At 45.3% G+C, this 21,147-nt stretch overlaps 1 protein-coding gene across 2 annotated transcripts; it reads left to right on the forward strand.

The window, feature by feature from the left end:
* The first annotated feature begins 267 nt into the window (after positions 1 to 267).
* On the forward strand, positions 268 to 16,342 carry med23 (mediator complex subunit 23). 2 transcript variants are annotated; one of them, XM_056428599.1, is made up of 31 exons: positions 268 to 434; positions 981 to 1,012; positions 1,212 to 1,299; positions 1,383 to 1,507; positions 1,963 to 2,074; positions 2,372 to 2,470; positions 2,588 to 2,689; positions 2,780 to 2,849; positions 2,981 to 3,093; positions 3,181 to 3,276; positions 7,103 to 7,309; positions 7,976 to 8,119; positions 8,213 to 8,358; positions 8,487 to 8,732; positions 8,844 to 8,986; positions 9,408 to 9,582; positions 9,990 to 10,153; positions 11,001 to 11,125; positions 11,247 to 11,452; positions 11,683 to 11,863; positions 11,953 to 12,123; positions 12,243 to 12,459; positions 12,568 to 12,677; positions 12,861 to 12,987; positions 13,357 to 13,522; positions 13,655 to 13,727; positions 13,825 to 14,039; positions 14,147 to 14,267; positions 15,093 to 15,224; positions 15,679 to 15,948; positions 16,154 to 16,342. In XM_056428599.1, the coding sequence occupies exons 1-30, from the start codon at positions 384 to 386 to the stop codon at positions 15,946 to 15,948; spliced, it is 4,227 nt and encodes a 1,408-aa protein (XP_056284574.1). In that variant the 5' UTR covers positions 268 to 383; the 3' UTR covers positions 16,154 to 16,342. The 2 variants fall into 2 exon arrangements, with proteins under 2 accessions (XP_056284574.1, XP_056284573.1); XM_056428598.1 differs by having other exon boundaries at positions 15,679 to 15,944.
* Positions 16,343 to 21,147: the final 4,805 nt, after the last annotated feature.

Genomic DNA, 21,147 nt, shown 5'->3' on the forward strand with positions numbered 1-21,147 from the left:
TATGTAAGATTGCAAAATAGTTTTGGTCATGTGTTTTGTATATCGTCTTTTCATTTCCATCCCGTATTAAGTTTTACATTTCATCTTTCTACCACTCTGCCACACGCTTTTGTTTTTTCAATCATATATAAATAAGTTCACACGTTAATGACACAGGAATTTGGGTTCCGCGAACGCATCATGATGACAAATATAAAGCGGAACTGTGCGTCTGGCGCACGATCACTACGGATTGTTTATGAGGTTGCGCGTCTTGCCGCGCACGCATCGTAGTGGCTGTTAGCGTTTAGCTTGTTGAGAGCTTTATCTGACTGGATGAAAGCAGTAACTCGCTCGTTTTGTACAATGTTTCTCTGAAATATCTGACTTTTGTTAATGAAAACATGGCGCTATCGATGGAAACGCAGCTCCAGAGCATCTTTGAGGATGTTGTGGTAATGTGTGCCTTTATTAACTGGTTTTAATGCTAACATTCGGTAGCATGTCAGACAACGTTAGCCTTCTTTATCATATGTCCACTAATAAACCTAATGTGAAAACTAGTAGCCGGAACAACAAAGCAAAGATCACAGAACTCCTGAATACAGTGGATATATATAGATATCTAGATATCTATTGTATATATCTAAATATATCTAGATATATACAAACAAACAAACAGCTAAGAGAGGAACTCACGTAGCTAACTAGCGTTAATGTTATTATTTGTATATGTAGACTTGCAGATTACCGTTAGAATGTATCGTTTCCTCACTTGAAAAGGGTGTTTTCATTTTCAAACCAATTGTGAATGGTTTTGTGATATTAAGTTATACTAAGAAAGTAGTATACTCCCTACAACTATTAGTTACAGTCCATAGTATTGAGGCAACAGAGCAGATAACTGTTTTTATTGTGATTACTGTTATGATGAAAAAATCGAATCAAACCCATTTTCCTCCCAAATCTTCTCAATTTAATTGTTCTTTTCCTTTCCTCAGAAAACCGAGATGATAGAAGAGGCCTTCGCTGGGTAAGATGGGGCACTTAACACTCTCGCAGCATCTGTCGTTTTGTCAGTATGTGGTTGAAGCAGGGTCTGACGAGTTGCACGGTAGAAAGTGCAATGTTGATGTAGAGTTACACGCTTTATGTTTGAGCAGAAAAAACAAGAATATCTTCCAATGTACACTAATAAATAAAAATGCTCTGACATTTCTATTGTGTTTTAGGATGTTGATGGACACTCATGAAGATGAGAGGACTAAACTGATCAGTTGTCTGGGAGCCTTCAGGCAATACTGGGGGACTCTGCCACAGGTATCGAAAGACACACACACGCTTGCACACAAGATGACGTGTGATTGGCTGGATGTATCAATTCCCTCCATGTCTTTCTGCAGGAGTCTCATGAACAGTGTGTGCAGTGGATAGTGCGCTTCATACACAGCCAGCACAGTCCCAAAAGGATCTCCTTCCTCCATGACTGTCTAGCGATGGCTGTGGAGACCAGTCTGTTACCGCCCAGGTACACACACACACACACACACACACACACTAAATAAGTATGAATATATACTCTGGGGCTTGACAGAATGACATTTTATCCAGTTAATTGTTTTTAGTTTTGTATGTTGAGGCTGCAGTATCACTGTTCTTGCCTTAAGATATACATAGAATGGATGAATCATCCCTAAGGTTTATGATAATACCATAATTACAAATATTACTTATTTATAGGATACATAAAGTCTCATTAACATGTATTTGACATAAATCTGCCTTTAACCTGTGATATTAGATATGTATGTTTTATTTTCATTTCTTACTGTTTTGTCATCTCATGTTTATATTGTTTGTTTTTACCATGCAAGGTTCCTCTGAGTTTTTAAAATCGATAATTAAATGTACAAATACAATGTAATGCTTTGTTGTCAGTTATTTGTCTTAATTGTGCATCTGATGAATCTCGTCTGTCTGAAGGATGGTGTGTGTAGCTCTGATAAGCTCGGACAGTTTGGAGTGGGAGAGGACTCAATTGTGGGCCTTAACTTTTAAACTGATTCGCAAGATCATCGGAGGGATGGACTATAAGGTCTCACACACACACACACACTCACACTCACACTCACACTCACACACACACACACACACACACACACACACACACACACACACACACACACACACACACACACACACACACTCACACTCACACACACACACACACACACACACACACACAATGATCAATTATCAACAAGTACATTTCTGGCACATCTCAAAGTTGCATAATTCATTCTTTTCAAGAGACGTGTTGCCCTTACCTCTGACAGTGGTGGGATTTTAAATCTACCATCACCCTGTGTGTGTGTGTGTGTGTGTGTTTCAGGGTGTTCGAGATCTGTTGAAAGCTGTACTGGATAAAATACAAACCATTCCCACCACTGTCAGCTCGGCTATAGTTCAACAGCTTCTGACCGCCAGAGAGGTGATTTTCATTCTTATTAAATATAACTTGATTTCTTTATTTTTCTTAACTAGTTTGAATAATGATCTGGAAGCACACCAAATCTATCACTTTAACTTCTTACTTCTTGTATTCCAGGTGGTGGAGTACATCCTAGACAGAAATGCCTGCCTCCTGCCAGCCTACTTTGCCATCGCAGAAATTAGAAAAATGTATCCAGAAGGGCAGCTATCACACTGGGTACGCTCGAGTGTATTGTGTGTTTGTGCAGCTATGATGTCATAATTAAGCCGATATTTCTAATTTATTTCTATCTCCCTCTCTGCGTAGCTTCTCGGCAGTTTGATATCAGACTTTGTGGACAGTTTCAGACCCACAGCCAGAATAAACTCCATCTGTGGTAAGAGACGCATTTTTCAGATTTTTCAGTTTAGTTGTTAATCGAGAGTTCTCGTCTGGGTCAAACTCTTCTTCACGTTCTGCCGAAGCTCTACTGAAGTGTAGTTATTCCGTGTGTGAACGTGTCCACAGGTCGGTGCAGCTTGTTACCAGTAGTGAACAACAGCGGGGCCATCTGTAACTCCTGGAAATTAGACCCCACTACCCTCCACTTCCCTATGAGGGGCATGCTGCCGTTTGACAAGGTAATATATTCACATAATCCGCAGGCATTCACACACAGATGCAGACATAAGCAGTTTTAAATTGTATGTTTTTTATACTTCTTGTAGGACCTGTTTGAGCCACAGACGGGCTTGCTGCGCTACGTATTAGAACAGCCATATTCAAGAGAAATGGTGTGCAACATGTTAGGACTCAACAAGCAGGTATGACGACCCTCTCTGCTGCTTAAGCTGCGTTGCTCCTGTAACAGGCCCTTCACCTGCACTCACCGCTCCTGTCCATTTCACCCCTTTTAGTTAATCCCCCTTTTCTTTTCACACTCGTCCCCCTACCTGCCGCTTCTGTTCATTTCCCCTCGTTGCTCCTCATCTGTTGTTTTTTCTCTCCTTGACCTTATTGTTCGACCTCATCCAATTCTGCTCTTTCGCTTTATTTGTTCCGTACCCAGTTTTTATCCCTCATATTCCTTTCTTTAAAAAAAACTAAACATTTATTTTATTTCTTATTTCACACCGCTCTCCTCCCTGGTTACCCTGGTAACACAAGCTATATCAGACGTGCCGTGCGCTTGACCCATAATGCACTGGTGTTCGTTTTCCCTGTTGGGTTCATGCAGTTTCAACTCAGCCCAGCTCACTGACCAGCTCTCAGAACGGTTGATGCTCATATGATGCAACAATCAAAACTGACCCAGACCTCCGATTCTTAACGTCCCTCTCATTTCGGCTATGAACAAATAACCCAGAATGCAGTTTGTCTGTTTTGAATTGGCTGAGTTGACGCTAACTCTGCTGAACGGACGGTGAACAACCTAGCTCCTTAGTCACCACTTTCTCTCTCTATGTCTCTCCTTTCCCCCCCCCCCCCCTTTGTTTTCTTTCCCCTTCTTTCTCTCTCTATTGTCCTCTGGTTGTGTGTTGTGTTTGTTTGTCTCTCTGCCATGCGCTCTATAGACTCTGAACATTGCCCAGGTATGTCGTTGTTTCTCTTCCCGGTCACCTGACCTCCCAACTAACCAGCCCGTTGGACGCTTAGCTTTTTCTGTCTTTTTGAGGCACGCTGATGTCATAGAAATGGGAAACTGGGAAGAAAAGAAATCAATATATATATAACTTGAGATGAAGTGACGAGAAATGTTCCAGAGCTTGAGATGGTCACAGCAGGGCTTTGGAGAGACTCTGGAAAGAGGCAGATGTGGCCAAGTAAATACTGGGCAGGTACACAAACAGACAAGCTGACTCAAAGTATGACAGCGGGTTGATCAGTGTTTACAGATCATTAACCATGAATGTCTTTCTTTCTTTATTGTTGTAAGTGAAGTCGTTTTCAGTTGCATCGATTTTGTTTTATGTGCAAACCATACCTCTGGTTTTAATACAGCAGCAGGATAACTACACAATACAGTAACATGTATTGATTGAAGCCTCAGATGGCCAATATTTTCTGTAAAATTATAATAATAGAGGCTTTTATAAAGGGAAAATAATTGGCCATAAATGGTTAAATGGCAATATTTATGCAATATTGGAATTGGTTGTTATGTTCATGTTTGAGTTTCCTTTCTTTATCTTCTAGTAATTTTCTACATCTCATTCCCTCTATTCTTATTTATATTATTCGTGCTGCAGTCGATGCCCAATTTCCCTAAATTGATCATTTCAGATTTATTTTACAACCCTGGATGGTCCTTAACCCTTGTGTTGCCTTCGGGTCATTTTGACCCGATTCAATATTTAACCCTCCTGTCGCCTTCGGGTCAATTTGACCCGATTCAATGTTTAATGTCGGTGTTCTATCGGGAGTCAACAAACAAACATAAAGTACCTCACACTTAAACTTGGAAAACAATATTAATTCTAATAATTTTCTGGAGATTTTAATAGCTGGGGTCATATTGACCTCAAGGGTAAAATATATTAGTAAATATAAAGGTAACAGGAGGGTTAAACATTGAATCGGGTCATATTGACCCGAAGGCGACAGGAGGGTGAAACATTGAATCGGGTCAAATTGACCCGAAGGCAACACAAGGGTTAATGTCAACTGAGTTAACTGGCGCTCATCATACAAGTTTAATTTCAGTCGGAGACGGATATAAATTCTCTGGACTTCAGTTTTTGTCACCAAAAAACTGTGTTTTTAGTTCCAGCCAGGTGTGTGTGTGTGTGTGTGTGTGTGTGTGTGTGTGTGTGTGTGTGTGTGTGTGTGTGTGTGTGTGTGTGTGTGTGTGTGTGTGTGTGTGTGTGTGTGTGTGTGTGTGTGTGTGTGTGTGTGTGTGTGTGTGTGTGTGTGTGTGTGTGTGTGTGTGTGTGTGTGTGTGTGTGTGTGTGTGTGTGTGTGTGTGTGTGTGTGTGGTCAGAGCTTCAAGCAAAAAGTTAATTGCAAAGTTTCTCTCCATAATGTCATCACACACTAATGACAAAAACAATCTGAGTAAATCTTCAGTAAAGACAACAGTACTTCTAGTGGAAGTAAATAAAGAGTGAGGGATGGGCCCGAGCGGCCCGTTTAGAGGTCTCGCTCAATACCGGAGCAATTCCAAAGAATGTCATCCCCGTTAGTCACTTAGACGCACAAACATGGGAAAATAGGGACCAGGTGGAAAAAGACCAAAGTTATTACCCTTTTAAGACCTTGTTAATGTGTCTTCCTGTCACCATCCGTCTCTCCATTCTCTCCCGTTTTGCCCATTTTCTTTCGTATGTAGTTCTGTAAATAAATGTCTTGTTTCCTTCGCATTGACAATGCGGAAAGTTATGTTTTGATCGGCGTGTATTTATTTATTTATTTATTTGTATGCGTGTTATTCGCATAAGTAAAAAAGTATGAAACCGAATCGCATGAAATTTGGTGGGATGATTGGTTATTATCCGGGGACCATTTGATTAGATTTTGGGATCGATCGGGTCAAAGGTCAAGGTCATGAAAAAGGTCAAAATCTTCTTGAATCGCATGGAATTTGGTGGGATGATTGGTTATTATCTGGGGACCATTTGATTAGATTTTGGGATCAATCGGGTCAAAGGTCAAGGTCATGAAACGGTCAAAATCTTAATTTTACCATAGCGCGGTCAATTTCTATCCAATTGGCATGCAACTAATGCCAAAATGTTCACATGACATCAAGCTCCCCACACTCTCATGCAAAGTACCAAAGAAGTGGTTGCGGTGAAGGTATGCGCTCTACCGAGTGCCCGTTCTAGTTTCCGACACGTTTTGATCTTCAAGACCTCCGCTGGTTTCGCCGTTGCATTAACATTATTTCCGTCATTTTAATCCCGTTTACTCTCTTTATTTACACGGGGAATGCACATTTCATCAACAGGTACGTGTGGGGGTGTTAAGCAATCAGCTCAATAACTGCAATATTGTAAAACCAATTACATTCTCGACAAATGTTTATACTTATTTGTCCGGATTAGCTTGTGAGTTCAGTGCTGATTGGCTGTCGAGTCTCACATATCATAACGGCCCTCGAGCGCACGAACCTTACTCTGTGATTTATTTTCTGCCGCCACGTGAAACAAAAAAAACCCTTCCAGTGAGATCGCTGCGCCGTGTTTGCTCTGGAGCTGCAGCAGAACATCTGAACAGTATCTCACTGGTCCAAAAAATGACAACTTGGCAAATAGCTCGAGCTAAGTGGACGTTTTAATGTGTAGCATCTGCTTCGACGTAATGAATCTGTGGGGATGAAGGTGGGGAATGTTTACCCAGCTGACGGAGGCGGGGAGGAGACGCCGTGCTGCATGCGAGGGATGGGATGATGTTGTTTTTTATACGTCTAACAATTGTTTGAGTATCTATTAACATGAAAATGTGGATATGAAGTAATTTAACAATGGTTTCTCCCTCCCTCCTTTCTTCCTCCCCCCTTCCTTACCCTCTCTGTCTTCCCATGTTTCCCCTCACCCTCTTCTTCTCCTTCTGTCCTCGGGACATCTTTCCCTTTTCCCTTTAACTTCCGCTCTCTCTCTTATTCCCACTTTATTTTTTCTTTCCTCCAACCCTCCCCCTCTCCCCCGTCAGCATAAGCAGCGTTGCCCGGTGCTGGAGGAGCAGCTGGTGGACCTGGTGGTGTACGCCATGGAGCGCTCCGAGACCGAGGAGCACTTTGACGCCGACATCGGGGGCACCAGCCAGCTGCTGTGGCAGCACCTCTCCTCCCAGCTCATCTTCTTTGTGTTGTTTCAGTTCGCCAGCTTCCCTCACATGGTGCTGTCGCTGCATCAAAAGGTAAGGGGGGGGGGGGGGCGTGGCACAGGAAGTTGTCAATGCAGAGTATTGGGTAAAAGCATTTTGTCTTGATTTGGGGAATATCATATTCTTATGAATATTTGTAACGTACAACATAGAGTTCTGTTTGAACTTTTTTATTTTTTGGGGCAGAAAGCCTAAACACTTTTAAAATATCGAACACCTTTTTAAAAAGAGGATATCTTGTCAGAGAAGTGACATGCACGCTCAAGATGATAAATCATAAATTAATTAAGAAGTAGCTGCCAGCCCAAACTATTAAGAGTTATCAAAGAGGAATAAACTAATTCAGATCCATTGAAGATAAATGTAGAACCATCGGCTGAAGGTAATTAAGTAAAGTTTATTTATATTGTGCTCATCACAGACAAAGTAGTCAATTAATACAATTTAGTAACAACAGGGGCCAAAAGAGCAAAGTAAAATACACAGTAAAAGATGGTGCAATAGAATAAATAAACAAACGGAGAAGATAAAAAGCAGGCCATAGAATATTCAAATCAACCAAATGCCAGTAAAATTAGGTAAAAAGGAGGAACTTAATACCAGCTCTCTGGTCTTTATTGCGCTGAAATGTGGGTTAAAAACAAATTCAGAACCCGTGTCCACTGATGTGACCCGTGTCGTTGACTTCCTCCTCTGTAGCTTGCAGGTAGAGGTCTCATAAAAGGGAGAGACCACCTGATGTGGGTCCTGCTGCAGTTCATATCGGGAAGCATTCAGAAGAACGCCTTGGCGGACTTCCTGCCCGTCATGAAGCTGTTTGACCTGCTTTACCCAGAAAAGGAGGTCTGAACGGATTTCTGTAGAAGTGATTGTGCTCGTGATCATAATTTAGCGGCGGTGCCGTCACGTTCATCCCTGTCTTGTCTCCCACTCCAGTGCATTCCGGTTCCAGACATTAACAAGCCCCAGTCGACTCACTCCTTTGCCATGACCTGCATCTGGATCCACCTGAACCGCAAAGCTCAGAACGACAACTCCAAACTGCAGATACCCATTCCCCACTCTCTGAAGCTACACCACGAGTACGCCTCTTTTCAAATGAACGCATCCTGAAATATGTGCTCAGCATCCAGTAAATACCCCGAAACCAAAACTACCGTCATCTGTCGACGCTCTCATCGTTTCTGCTTCCCCGCCTCCCGTCTGCCAGGTTCCTCCAACAGTCGCTGCGTAACAAGACTCTGGGTATGTCCGACTACAAGATCGCCCTGCTGTGCAACGCCTACAGCACCAACTCCGAGTGCTTCACCCTGCCGATGGGCGTCCTCGTCGAGACCATTTACGGAAACGGGTCCATGAGGATCAACCTGCCCGGCACCAACTGCATGGCGTCCGGGTCGGTCACCCCGCTGCCCATGAGCCTGCTGGATTCGCTCACGGTGCACGCCAAGATGAGGCAAGGGGATGACGCGTGGATAAAGAAACAGACGGAATGATGTGAAGATAATTTTAAAATAAGACTAGAGCAGATGGTTTAATGTGTGTCGTTGTCCCCCCCGCTCTGCAGTCTGATCCACAGTATTGCCACGCGGGTCATAAAGTTGGCCCAAGCCAAATCCAGCATCACCCTGGCCCCCGCGCTGGTGGAAACATACAGCCGGCTGCTGGTCTACATGGAGATCGAGTCCCTGGGCATCAAAGGATTCATCAGTGAGTTACAGAAACCCTTTTTTTTTTAATTCACCGCCGTGTGGGAAAACTTTTCAGAGCGTAGTTTACAAACCTGAAGGATAATTTGTCGGCCGTTACAGGAGTGTTGCAACTCTTCCGCCGCGTCCCGGTCCGATTTTAAATTCAGTCCTCGCTGCAGGGCCACTGTGTTGAGCAGGTTGGATGATGTGACGCTTTCTTCTTGGGGCGGCTGGAGCTCAGAGAGTGGTTGTCCTGCAATCGCAGGGTAGTCGGTTCGATCCCCGCTATACCCAACAGCTTCATGTCGAAGTGTCCACAATAACTAAAGATGGGTTAAATGCAGAGAATCCATCTCATATCTGTATATAACTATATGTAACATGACAATAAAAGTATTTGTTCTTCTTCTTTCTTTCTTTCTTCTCGCTTCTCCGTCCAGGCCAGTTGCTGCCGAACGTGTTCAAGTCTCACGCGTGGGGAATCCTTCACACGCTCCTGGAGATGTTCAGCTACAGGATGCACCACATTCAGCCGCACTACCGGGTCCAGCTTCTGAGTCACCTGCACAGCCTGGCTGCCGTGCCTCAGACCAACCAGAACCAGCTGCATCTATGGTAACGTGGTCGCACACTCGACGTCAAAAGAATGAGAACCAGTGTTCTCTACACTGGAGACTGTTTATTCATACAGAGTGAGTTGCACACGATCCACCGATCTTGCAGAAAAATGTACGGTTAGTCTATTTTATCGTGTCCTGGTCTTTCTGTTTGCAGAGACATTAAATGTCTCTTTGCAGAAAAGGTGAAGCATCGGGTTTCTTCACATGTTCTGCCTCATCGCTATGATGCAGTGCATAGTTAGCCGGGTTGTTGAATGATGCGTCTGGAAGAGTGTTGTATCGTTAAAATAAGATGTACCACCTGAGCACCTGTATACTTCACAACGTTACACACCAACGAGGCCGTCTCCAGGGCGATAACGGCCTCTCTCGTAGACGTCTGACTTTGCGTCTCGTCCCCAGTGTCGAGAGCACGGCTCTGCGGTTGATCACGGCTCTGGGGAGTTCGGAGGTGCAGCCCCAGTTCACTCGCTTCCTCAACGACCCAAAGACGGTTCTGTCGGCGGAGTCCGAAGAGCTGAACCGCGCCTTGATCCTCACTCTGGCCAGAGCCACGCACATCACAGGTTAGCGCTCGCTCTGCTTCTACTTTTATTTTTATGTTATTCTCCAGTTTGTTACAAGTTCAAGATCTTTTTATTTTTTCTTGTTCTGCAAGTAGATATAAAAACAAAAGTGAGACACACGAGACATATATATATATTTATATATATATATTCATATTTATATATATATATTTATTTATATATATATATATAAATATGTGTGTATATATATATATATTACTATGTTACACTTTCATGGAACAATGTAATTCTCAGGCAGGTTACTGATGTGTATATATATATTATAAGAAACATGCATAACTATCACATTAAACGTACAAGAGTTAAAGGTGAACACAAGAAGTCAAAAAGTTCCAATATTTAAAAGAAAAGAAAGAACGTGCGGACAAGAGAATGTTGGAGAGGTGGTGATTTATAGCCGTTTGTTTTTAATAGTTGTCTGAGGTGGGAACCAGAGGACAGGAACTTGAATTCTAAGTGCAGGTCGATACGAGCTCCCAGGTGTAATGGATTCTGCCTTCTTTCTACTATTGTTTGTTGTAAAGTTCAAATGAAATATTCTGCCGAGTGCCGACGATTGTGTCGCTGACCTTCGTCACCCTCGTTCACGCGTCTTTCTGTTTGAAGTTAAGAGAGGCACGCCGGCAAATGAATGAAAAGGTGAAGACATAAGGTGAAAGATAAATGCTTTAAAACAATGTCACGAGGGATCTGTCAAACTGCAACACACGTATTCCTGTGAAAGGTCGTCTTTTTATCATCGTGATGCCCAAATACATGCAAGACTCGACCATGTCAACATGGTTTTGCATGGGGACGCCTGAAATCAATGTCAATCTGTGTCTAGACTTCTTCACGGGCTCCGACTCCATCCAGGGGACTTGGTGTAAAGACATCCTCCAGACCATCATGACCTTCACGCCTCATAACTGGGCCTCACACACGCTGTCCTGCTTCCCAGCGCCACTACAGGTGCACTACGGTCACTTAGGCTTCAATGACACCAACTCTAATATATTTCACCTCAAATCGGATGCATTATTCCTGTTATCATGAATCTCTCTCTCTCTCTCTCTCGCTCTCTCCCCATCAGGCGTTCTTCAAACAGAACAACGTTCCCCAGGAGTCTCGATTCAACCTGAAGAAGAACGTGGAGGAGGAGTACAGGAAGTGGAAGTCCATGGCCAACGAGAACGACATGATCACTCACTTCTCCATGCAGGGCTCCCCCCCACTGTTCCTCTGTCTGCTGTGGAAGATGCTGCTGGAGACGGACTACATCAACCAGATAGGCTTCAGGTCCGATGGCGTAAACACACATTTATTTACTACACACACCGACACATTGCATCTCACCACCGATGTTCAGGCATTTAGTTTCAACTAATTGGCCCGAGGGGGGGGGGGAAACGTTCGCATATCGCTAAGCAACCTCTGTGGCTAATTGCCCCAGCGGGAGAATACAGTGCTGCTTTGAGACGATGATGATGATGATGAGCTTACTCGCGACTGATTTGTGCGTCCCTCAGGGTCTTGGAGCGCATCGGGGCTCGTGCGCTGGTGGCCCACGTGAGAACGTTCGCCGACTTTCTCGTCTACGAGTTTTCGACGTCGGCCGGCGGACAGCAGCTCAACAAGTGCATCGAGATACTCAACGACATGGTCTGGAAGTACAACATCGTCACCCTGGACCGACTCATCCTGTGTCTGGTGAGGAGACGCCCGCGCGCTGTAGAAATATATTCACACTATGAACGCGCTCTGTGTGTCTCACCGTCCCTTTTCCCCTCTGCGTCCAGGCGATGCGCAGCCACGAGGGCAACGAGGCTCAGGTCTGCTACTTCATAATCCAGCTGCTGCTGCTGAAGCCCAACGACTTCCGGAACCGGGTCAACGATTTTGTCAAGGATAACTCTCCGGAGCACTGGCTGCAGAGTGACTGGCACAACAAGCACATGAGCTACCACAAGGTGCGCAACAACACGCTTGTAAAAGTGTAAAAGTACATCCTCGCCACGGAAGATCCATCTGATTTGATGGAGAGAAACCCAGGTCTGAGGTCAACCGTGTTTTGTTGTTTCTTTCCCAGAAATACCCCGAGAAGCTGTACTTTGAGGGACTCGCGGAGCAAGTCAACCCTCCCATGCAACTGCAGCCGCAGTACCTGCCCATCTACTTTGGCAACGTGTGCCTGCGCTTCCTGCCCGTCTTCGACATCGTCATCCACCGCTTCCTGGAGCTGCTTCCCGTCTCCAAGTCTCTGGAGACGCTGCTGGACCATTTGGGAGGCTTGTACAAGTTCCACGGTGAGTGCGGTTCACTTGGAATACACGGGGATGAAAGAGGGAGATGGTTTGTGCACGCCGATGTGAATGTGCTTCTCTGTGTGTGTGTGTGTGTGTGTGTGTGTGCAGACCGCCCAGTCACCTACCTGTACAACACACTCCACTACTACGAGCGACATCTGAGAGACAGAACCAACCTGAAGAGGAAACTGGTGCACGCCATCATGTCGTCACTGAAGGTAGAGGGAGGAGGACACGCTCACCGGAGACGAGAGCTTTTTCGTTTCGTCGTTTAGAGGATGTATTATTTATCCAAACCGTACATTTCTCCGGCATATAGTCATTCTCCGTTGGTTTCTCCTCTTTATGTAATAACAACTCCAACGCTTGTCAGATGACGTTCTTTGGGGGTTTCTTTCTAGGACAACCGCGCCCCAGGCTGGTGCCTGAGTGAAACCTATCTGAAGTGTGGCATGAACGCCAGAGAGGACAACGTGTGGATCCCCGACGACACCTACTACTGCAAGCTGATTGGACGCCTGGTGGACAATATCCTTCATGAATCTCCCCCGTGCTAGTCGAAGACAGCCCTCTCTGACTGACCCTGGTGCTGGCTAATAAAAAGTAATGGGTCCCCCGGGGTCCCTGAATAATACATTTACCCCACTGCAAATATGTCTAGTGTCCCTTAATAGCTTTTTGATTTATGGTCAGCAAGATCGTAGTTTTACGACTTAATTTAATCTCATTTTATTGCAGCCGATGTAGCTTTTTAGTCCGGCGCCGAACGCGAGATGGAAGCGGCGTCTCGTGGATCGATAGACGGAGTTCGAGCGTGTCGTTAAAAGCAGGGACGCGTCACACATTCGTGCCTCTGTCCTCTGAGGGCCCGTTGGCCTCCCTAACTCTCTCTCTCACCGATGGCGGGCAAGTCTCCCGGTCCCTTCCCCACCTGTGACTGGCGGTTCAACGAGTTCCCCAACCCCGCGGCCCACGCCCTGCACGTCACCTGCGTGGAGCTGATGGCGTTGGCCGTCTCAGGGAAAGACGTCGGCAACGCTCTGCTCGACGTGGTGTTGACGAGGTACAACGGACTTTAGGTTCCGCCCCTGAATGTAGAACCCGGCTATTTTTGTAATGAGAACGGTTATTGGGCGCTTTGGTCGTGTGTGTGTGTGTGTGTGTGTGATGATTCACAACCTCTTCCCCCGTTCAGCCAGCCTCTGGTTCCCAGAGAGAACATCACAGCGTGGATGAACGCCATCGGACTTGTGATAACCGCACTTCCTGTAAGCAGAACCGCTCCCCGACAGATCGGATTAGTCCGCGAACCATCTGATGAATTCACGCCCAGATTATTCCCCGTGTCCCCCCCCCTCCCTCTAGGAGCCCTACTGGATCGTTCTCCAAGACCGCATCGTGTCCGTGATCGGCTCCCCGGTGCTGACGTCGGAGACGGAGTGGGCCGGTTATCCCTTCGCCTTGCTGGACTTCACCGCCTGCCACCAGAGCTACAGCGAGATGAACTGCAGCTACGTGCTGGCGTTGGCGCACGCCGTGTGGCACCACTCGTCCATCGGGCAGCTGTCTCTGATCCCCAAGTGAGGACGTCTCCCCTCACCCTCTCATCCTCCTTGATGCTCTTTGAGTCCCCGTTTCAGTCATAGGTGTCATGTTTCATAATGTGTGTGTGTGTGTGTGTTTGAAGATTCCTGTCGGAGACCCTGAAGCCCGTCGTGCAGACGGAGTTCCAGTTGCTCTACGTGTACCACCTGGTCGGGCCGTTCCTGCAGCGCTTCCAGCAGGAGAGGACTCGATGCATGCTGGAGGTACACGGTCGTCTCACCGGAGAGGACAAGTGCAATAACTATTATTAAAACGCACAAAATAACGCACGATAATGTTCCCTAACGTCAGATTGATATGTTCAGCTGTACGAATGCAGAGCCCGTTGAGAAGAAGACCATTGTTTGGCACAGGGGTGTCAAACTCATCAGCATCACGGCAGCCTCTTAAAGGGCCGGTATCTAAACTACTCCCGAACATGTTGTTAAATAACTCTCTTTGCATTTGATTATTGTTTATTTGAGAGACGAAATATTGCACACAAGAACATTTCTCTAATATTATAACACAAATCCATTTAATTTGTAACCTTCAAAATAAAAGCACGGGATATAAAGGTGATCATGTGTCTTTTAAGCCGTCAGGGGCCGCATGAAATGACGTGGTGGGCCGCATTCGGCCCGCGGGCCTTGTGTTTGACACCTGTGGTTTGGCCGGTGGTGTTTGTGCTTGTTGCTTTCTCAAGAGGCGCTGATGCCAACAACTCCCCACACACACAGACACACACACACACACGTCACAGATACTCAGTCAGAAATGCTGGTGAAAAAGGCCTTTAGTCTAGTTCACGGGACAAAAACACCAGGGCCTCACACAGCTTTATATTTACTATGTTTAGAAAAGAAACGTATTGATTTGTGTAACTATTCCAACTCATTGTTCCCCTGAAATAACCTAAACCACCTAAAACAGAAGTATGATTGGAAGTTTATCCGATCTCGGTTCATATAGAATGTGTCATCACATTGAGACCGTCGTGGTGAGGCGTTCACTGTCTCAACGTCTGCTCGTGTCCGTGTGTGCGTCAGATCAGCGTGGCCTTCTACGAGATGCTGCAGGCGGTGGACCAGCACTGCCAACACCTCAGCTACATGGACCCCATCTGTGACTTCCTGTACCACATTAAGTACATGTACACCGGGGACAGCGTCAAGGAGCAGGTGTGTGTGTGTGTGTGTGTCTTTTTATTTTTTTTAAATGTCACAACATATCAGATGACGAATGGAGACCTTCTTCACACCGACTTTAATTAGAATGACAGCTGTGACCCCCGCGGCTCCTCGGGAGACGATTGTTGTAATTTTCCCGTATTTTTAGCTCGAATCTGTCGCCACCTGTGCGGCGAAAAGCATCCCCGCTGGTGGCCAGACACGACGCCAGAGTTAATTGGAGTAGATTAAACTATAGCGCCATTGTGCTCGAGGCTTGGACCGGTGTAATTAAATTTAAGAGACAATACCGTGTGTGTGTGTGTGTGAGATGTATTGGGTGAAGAGATTCAACAGGGTTGATGCTACTTAAATGAATGTGATGCATATGGAGCTGGTAATTAATCTGTAAATCTGTGCTTCACTCCATCTCTCTCTCTCTCTCTCTCTCTCCATCTTTCTCCAGGTCGAGAAAATCATCATGACTCTGCGTCCGGCCATGAAGCTGCGACTGCGCTTCATCACACACAGCAGCTTGATAGAGACTTCATCATCAGCCGCGGCCGCCGCTGCAGCCGCCACCGCTGCCACCGCCACCGCTGCCGCCGCCTCCTCTTCCTCCTCTTCCTCCTCTTCCTCCGCCCCTCAACCCCCCACCTCCTCACTCTCGGCGTCCTCTGCCGTCGCCTCCCCTGTCCCCACACAGCAGCAGCAGCAGGCACACACACCCATGTAGGTAAACACACACAATTACAATCATGACCGCGGCCTCTCGCGCACTTATCCGCATCACCGACGAAATTTTTCAAAAGTAAGGATTTAAGAAAAATGTTTATTGTATTTTTATAAACAAGAAACCCGCAGAGGTACATTGTATACCTTTTCGCTTAAAATCACGAGTACATGAAGTCAACGTGCAACAATCTCAACTTCTTCGACAGAAATCAGCGGAACTGATTTATTAGAGAGGTGAAGAATCTGCAGCTCCTCCCCCTCTCTGCTGGATTCAGGAGTCACGAGGACACGAACTTCTTGTGAATATCATGGCGTCTCTTTTATTTTTCTGTTTAGTCAACTTTTAATATTGTACATTATTGCTAGTTCATTAAAACAAGATTTTGGATATCTGAGTTCAGCTTTGTGTGTGTGTGTGTGTCAGCCCATGAATTATTTATTTTCTCCAGTGGACTTTTCTATTTTTTGATACTTACATTTTTTATTTGTTTAGACATATTAACAAAAAAAAATAGACATACAAAAAAAAGTATATATATACTTTGAGTGTTTTGCAAAGCATCCGGCAGAATCCAAAATTAATGTATAGTTGTCTTTACTTGGTACTTTGCGTTGCTAACGATCATATCTCACGCTCGGCTACCGTGTCATACACATTGTAATACACTGTAATAACATGGCAGCCTGTCTGACTCCTGTAGGGGGAGTCATGTACAGTCGCCTTCAGTCTGCCCGGTAACACTGGACCACAGAGATGCTTTACAGACCCCCAGTGGGCCCATTCCACGTCCGTCCAGATGGATATCTGTAAAACATCTGAAGACATATCATCACGTGATGTATAAAGCGAGCCAAGAACACTTGGCAGCGAGTTGGATCTGGGATTGTTGCCATTAGAAAATTGGAATGAGACAAAGACTTGTTTCCAAATCCCAGGGAGGTATTTGTGGGGTCAGTCGAATCTAATCATAACTAAAGTGTAGCCTCTGGGTGTTTAAAGGAAGCCGGGGAATTGATGCGCCTCACTTCAAATTATGTGAAATCATAACTCGCTCAACCCCGAACTTTTTGGAATGTCATCTTTGTGCTAAATGCTCAGATGAACGTGTTTGTTTATCATATTTACAAGTTGATCATCCTCCACTGTAGAAATACAGAAATGACCTGATGAGTAATCTCTGAAGCCACCGTGGTGACGGTTATTCGATACTTTTTGCATGTTTTGTTTTGGACGAATCAAATATGACCTTCGGCCTCCGACGTGGTGTTTGTTCCGACCAATCGGTGACGAGCACAGAATCCCAACAACAAAGCCCACTTGTTTTCAGATGAGGCCGGTCCTCCGGTCCCCCATCCTTTCACATGCAGAACTCTAGAGCACCCAGTTGGCACCGGAACTCCCAGAAGGCCGAGTACTACAAGCGTGACAGTTTTCTGTGGCGGTCGGGGCCCCTTCCCGGGGACCACGGCGCCTCAGGAGATGTTGGTGGGTTGGCTTTGAAACACAGAAACAGATAATCCTGAATCATAGAAACGGAAATAAGTTTTCTGATCATATAATAAGATCTAGACACCATCAGTCCTCTCTCTGCTCAGCACCTGACAGCATATATATATATATATATATATGTGTATATATAATATATACACATATATGTATATATATATACATTCACACATACATATATATGCACACACATAAGTACATATATACATAAGTGGCACCCTGGATATTTGAAGGGCAAATATTGTCATGAGAATTGTTATTGTATTGCAGTGTGTTAGTACCTTGCCCCAATCATCCTTATTTCACCTCCTTATCCTGCTTTCACCTGAAGTGGCTGCAGGGCGATACTCGTGTTCGCCAGTAGGGGGCAGTAGCGGGTTTTGCCATGGCTGGCGCCGTCATTCTTGTCTTAAACAAATAAGTTAGACCAGCATATCACAGACAGACAGTGACAGCTATCAAGTCACTTATTGTCAGTGCCTTCGATCTCCGCGACCTTGTCCGTCACCATGGAAACATTGTCACGTGACATCTAAGCAAGAATTCAACAAAAGAAGAAAGTGGCTGACCGAAAGGGTCGAGGCTGAAGCGATCAAGCTTACAAGTGCCCTAACCTATGATTTCTCAAAAAAACTTATTTCAAAGAACCATATATATATATATATTATTTACATATGTATATACAGTATATGTAAATATATATATATATGTGTATATCCATACATATGTAAATATATATCTATATACATACATATGTATATATGTATATATTAGGGCTGTGAAACGATTAAAAATTTTAATCGGATTAATCACAGGTTTTTGTGGATTAATCATGATTAATCACATATTACCGATATTCTCGGTATATTTTGTGAGAACATAGAGATTTATGACAAAAGACGGATATATACATTTATACATTCTTCTATACAATGGTGCTGCAACTCAGTAGTTATTTAGCAATTTTCTTCCATATGGAACATTAATACATCTTCATCCTAAACAGAATGTTTAACCCTCCTGTTACCTTTCGGGTCAATTTGACCCCATTCAATGTTTAATGTCGGTGTTCTTTGGGGTCAATTTGACCCCAGGCTGTTTTCACTGTGTCAAACATATCAGAAATATCAACTTTTTTATTTATTTAAAGGGCTATTTAGGTAGTCAACAAACAAACATAAAGTACCTCACACTTAAACTTGGGAAGCAATATTAATTCTAATAATTTTCTGGAGGTTTTAATTGCTGGGGTCAAATTGACCCTGAGGGTAAAATATGTTCGTAAATGTAAAGGTAACAGGAGGGTTAAACAGAGCATTTTTCTCTTGTTTGTCAACCATTAACTCCACCATGATACAATCTAAAGGTGGACAGATTGACAAGTGACTTTTTTTTTGCTCGGTCCCGATGCGCGCGCACGGAGCTCTGTGGCGTGCGAGACGGAGATCGATAAGATTCAAGATTCAAGATGTTTTATTTGTCACATACACACACAGGGTGTGCAGTGAAATGAAAGTGGCAATGCTCAGCAGGAATGTGCAAGGGCAACAAGTACACACTATTTACAATAAAAAACAACACAATATTTACAGTACAATATTTACACTAAGTGTGTGTGTGTGTGTGTGTGTGCCTAAGAGGGGCAGTTGTGTGGGTCTATGTGGGGGTCCTGGTGAGGTCGGAGTTCACAATCCTGATGGCCTGAGGAAAGAAACTCCGTCTCAGTCTCTCTGTTCTTGCAGCGTGACTACGGAGGCGCCTGCCTGACCGCAGCAGCTGAAACAGTCTGTTGTTGGGGTGGTGAGGATCCTTCATGATCCTGCCGGCTCTGGTTCTGCACCTCCTGGTGTACAAGTCCTGCAGGGTGGGGAGTGTAGTTCCAATAGTGCGTTCAGCCGAACGCACTACTCTCTGCAGAGCCTTCCTGTCCTGAGCGGAGCAGTTGCCAAACCAGGCTGTGATGCTTCCTGTCAGGACGCTCTCTACAGCTCCAGAGTAGAAGGACCCTCTGGGAAACTTTAAATTTCCTCAGCTGCCTGAGGTGGTAGAGGCGCTGCCTTGCCTTTCTCACCAGAGTGTCTGTGTTCGTTGACCATGTCAGATCCTCGGTGATGTGGACTCCCAGGTATTTATACCCGCTCACCCTCTCCACAGTAGTCCCGTTAATCCCCAGTGGTGAGTACGTCCTCTGTTGTTGTACCCTCCTAAAGTCCACAATCAGCTCCTTAGTTTTGGTGACATTCATGAGGAGGCTGTTGTCCTGGCACCAGAGTGACAGATCAGCAACTTCCTCCAGGTAGGCCTTCTCGTCGTTGTCGGAGATCAGGCCCACCACCACTGTGTCATCCGCAAACTTGATGATGGTGTTGAGCTGAACCTGGCCACACAGTCATGTGTGTACAGGGAGTACAGTAGGGGCTGAGGACGCAACCCTGGGGATCCTGTGTGCAGGGTGAGGGGGTTGGAGGTGTGTCTGCCCACCCTGACCACCTGTGGCCTGGCGGTCAGGAAGTCCAGGATCCAAGCACACAGGGGGGTGTTCAGTCCCAGCTCAATCAGCTTGCCGGCCAGTCTGGAGGGGACTATGGTGTTGAAAGCTGAACTATAATCAATGAACAGCAGTCTCACATAGCCCCCCCTCTGGCTGTCCAGATGAGAGAGTGTGGTGTGCAGTACCTGGGAGACAGCATCATCCGTGGATCTGTTTGGGCGATAAGCAAACTGCAGCGGGTCCATGGAGGAAGGGAGGAAGGCGCAGATGTAGTCCTTTATCAGCCTCTCAAAGCATTTCATGACCACCGAGGTGAGGGCCACCGGTCGTGTAGTGTTAACGCAACGCGAAGAGACAGAAATGACATGCTGCTGTGGAGATACGATCAACAACAGACGTTTAGTTTAATAAAAGAACAAAGACGTGCTCTAGAGAACATGTCAGGGGGCGGGCCAATCTCTTTAATGTCATGCGATCTACCGACACTACGCCGCGATCGACTGGCAGGTCGCGATCGACGTGTTGAGACCCTGATCTACAGGAAGTAAAAGTCGTAACAAGGTTTCCGTCGGTGAACCTGCGGAAGGATCATTACCGATGAACAGACCGTCTGCATGAGAGCGGACAGAGTTCAGATTGAAGTGGTGGATTGGAAGCTCATTTTGCAAGTGGCTTTTTTTTCGTCCCGACGACCAACAACAGACGGATTGGAAGCTCATTCTGCGCATGCGTTAAATGCGTTAAAAATAAATAACTAGTTAAACCTGTAATTGAATTAACTGAGTTAACGCGTTATTTTTCACAGCACTAGTATATATACATATATTCACGTATATATGTAAGGTTAGAATCTCAGGTTCCTCCACCCTTAATCACGTCTTTGATCCTCCGTGAGTCTCTGAGCTCTTCATGGCCTCGAGGTGAAGGCCGCCCTCGTTCCCCTCAGCACAATATGTGAATCCCGATGAAATGAAATACGTAGAAGAGAAGCCACGTTGAGACCGATAATCCCCCCCCTCTCTCTCTCGGTTTTATATTATCTCTTCACCGGCTGGAACTGAATCACGTTATGAATCAAACATCCTGCGAGCCGCGTGCTGAAGTACATCAGAGACCGGCTCCTCCGTGGAGACTAACGTGCACCTGGAACGCGGCTTTAGAGGAGAGCGGCCTCGTGTAAAGAAATACCGATTTCAGTTTTC

The sequence above is a fragment of the Pseudoliparis swirei genome, chromosome 12 (genome assembly GCF_029220125.1).
Source record: "Pseudoliparis swirei isolate HS2019 ecotype Mariana Trench chromosome 12, NWPU_hadal_v1, whole genome shotgun sequence".
Taxonomy (NCBI): Eukaryota; Metazoa; Chordata; class Actinopteri; order Perciformes; family Liparidae; genus Pseudoliparis; species Pseudoliparis swirei.

Coding starts and splice junctions, on each gene's coding strand:
- med23 (XM_056428598.1), top strand. CDS start 384: ATGGCGCTATCGATGGAAACGCAGCTCCAGAGCATCTTTGAGGATGTT. Junction 435..980: donor GCATCTTTGAGGATGTTGTG/GTAATGTGTGCC, acceptor TCCTTTCCTCAG/AAAACCGAGATGATAGAAGA. Junction 10,154..11,000: donor CAGAGCCACGCACATCACAG/GTTAGCGCTCGC, acceptor ATCTGTGTCTAG/ACTTCTTCACGGGCTCCGAC.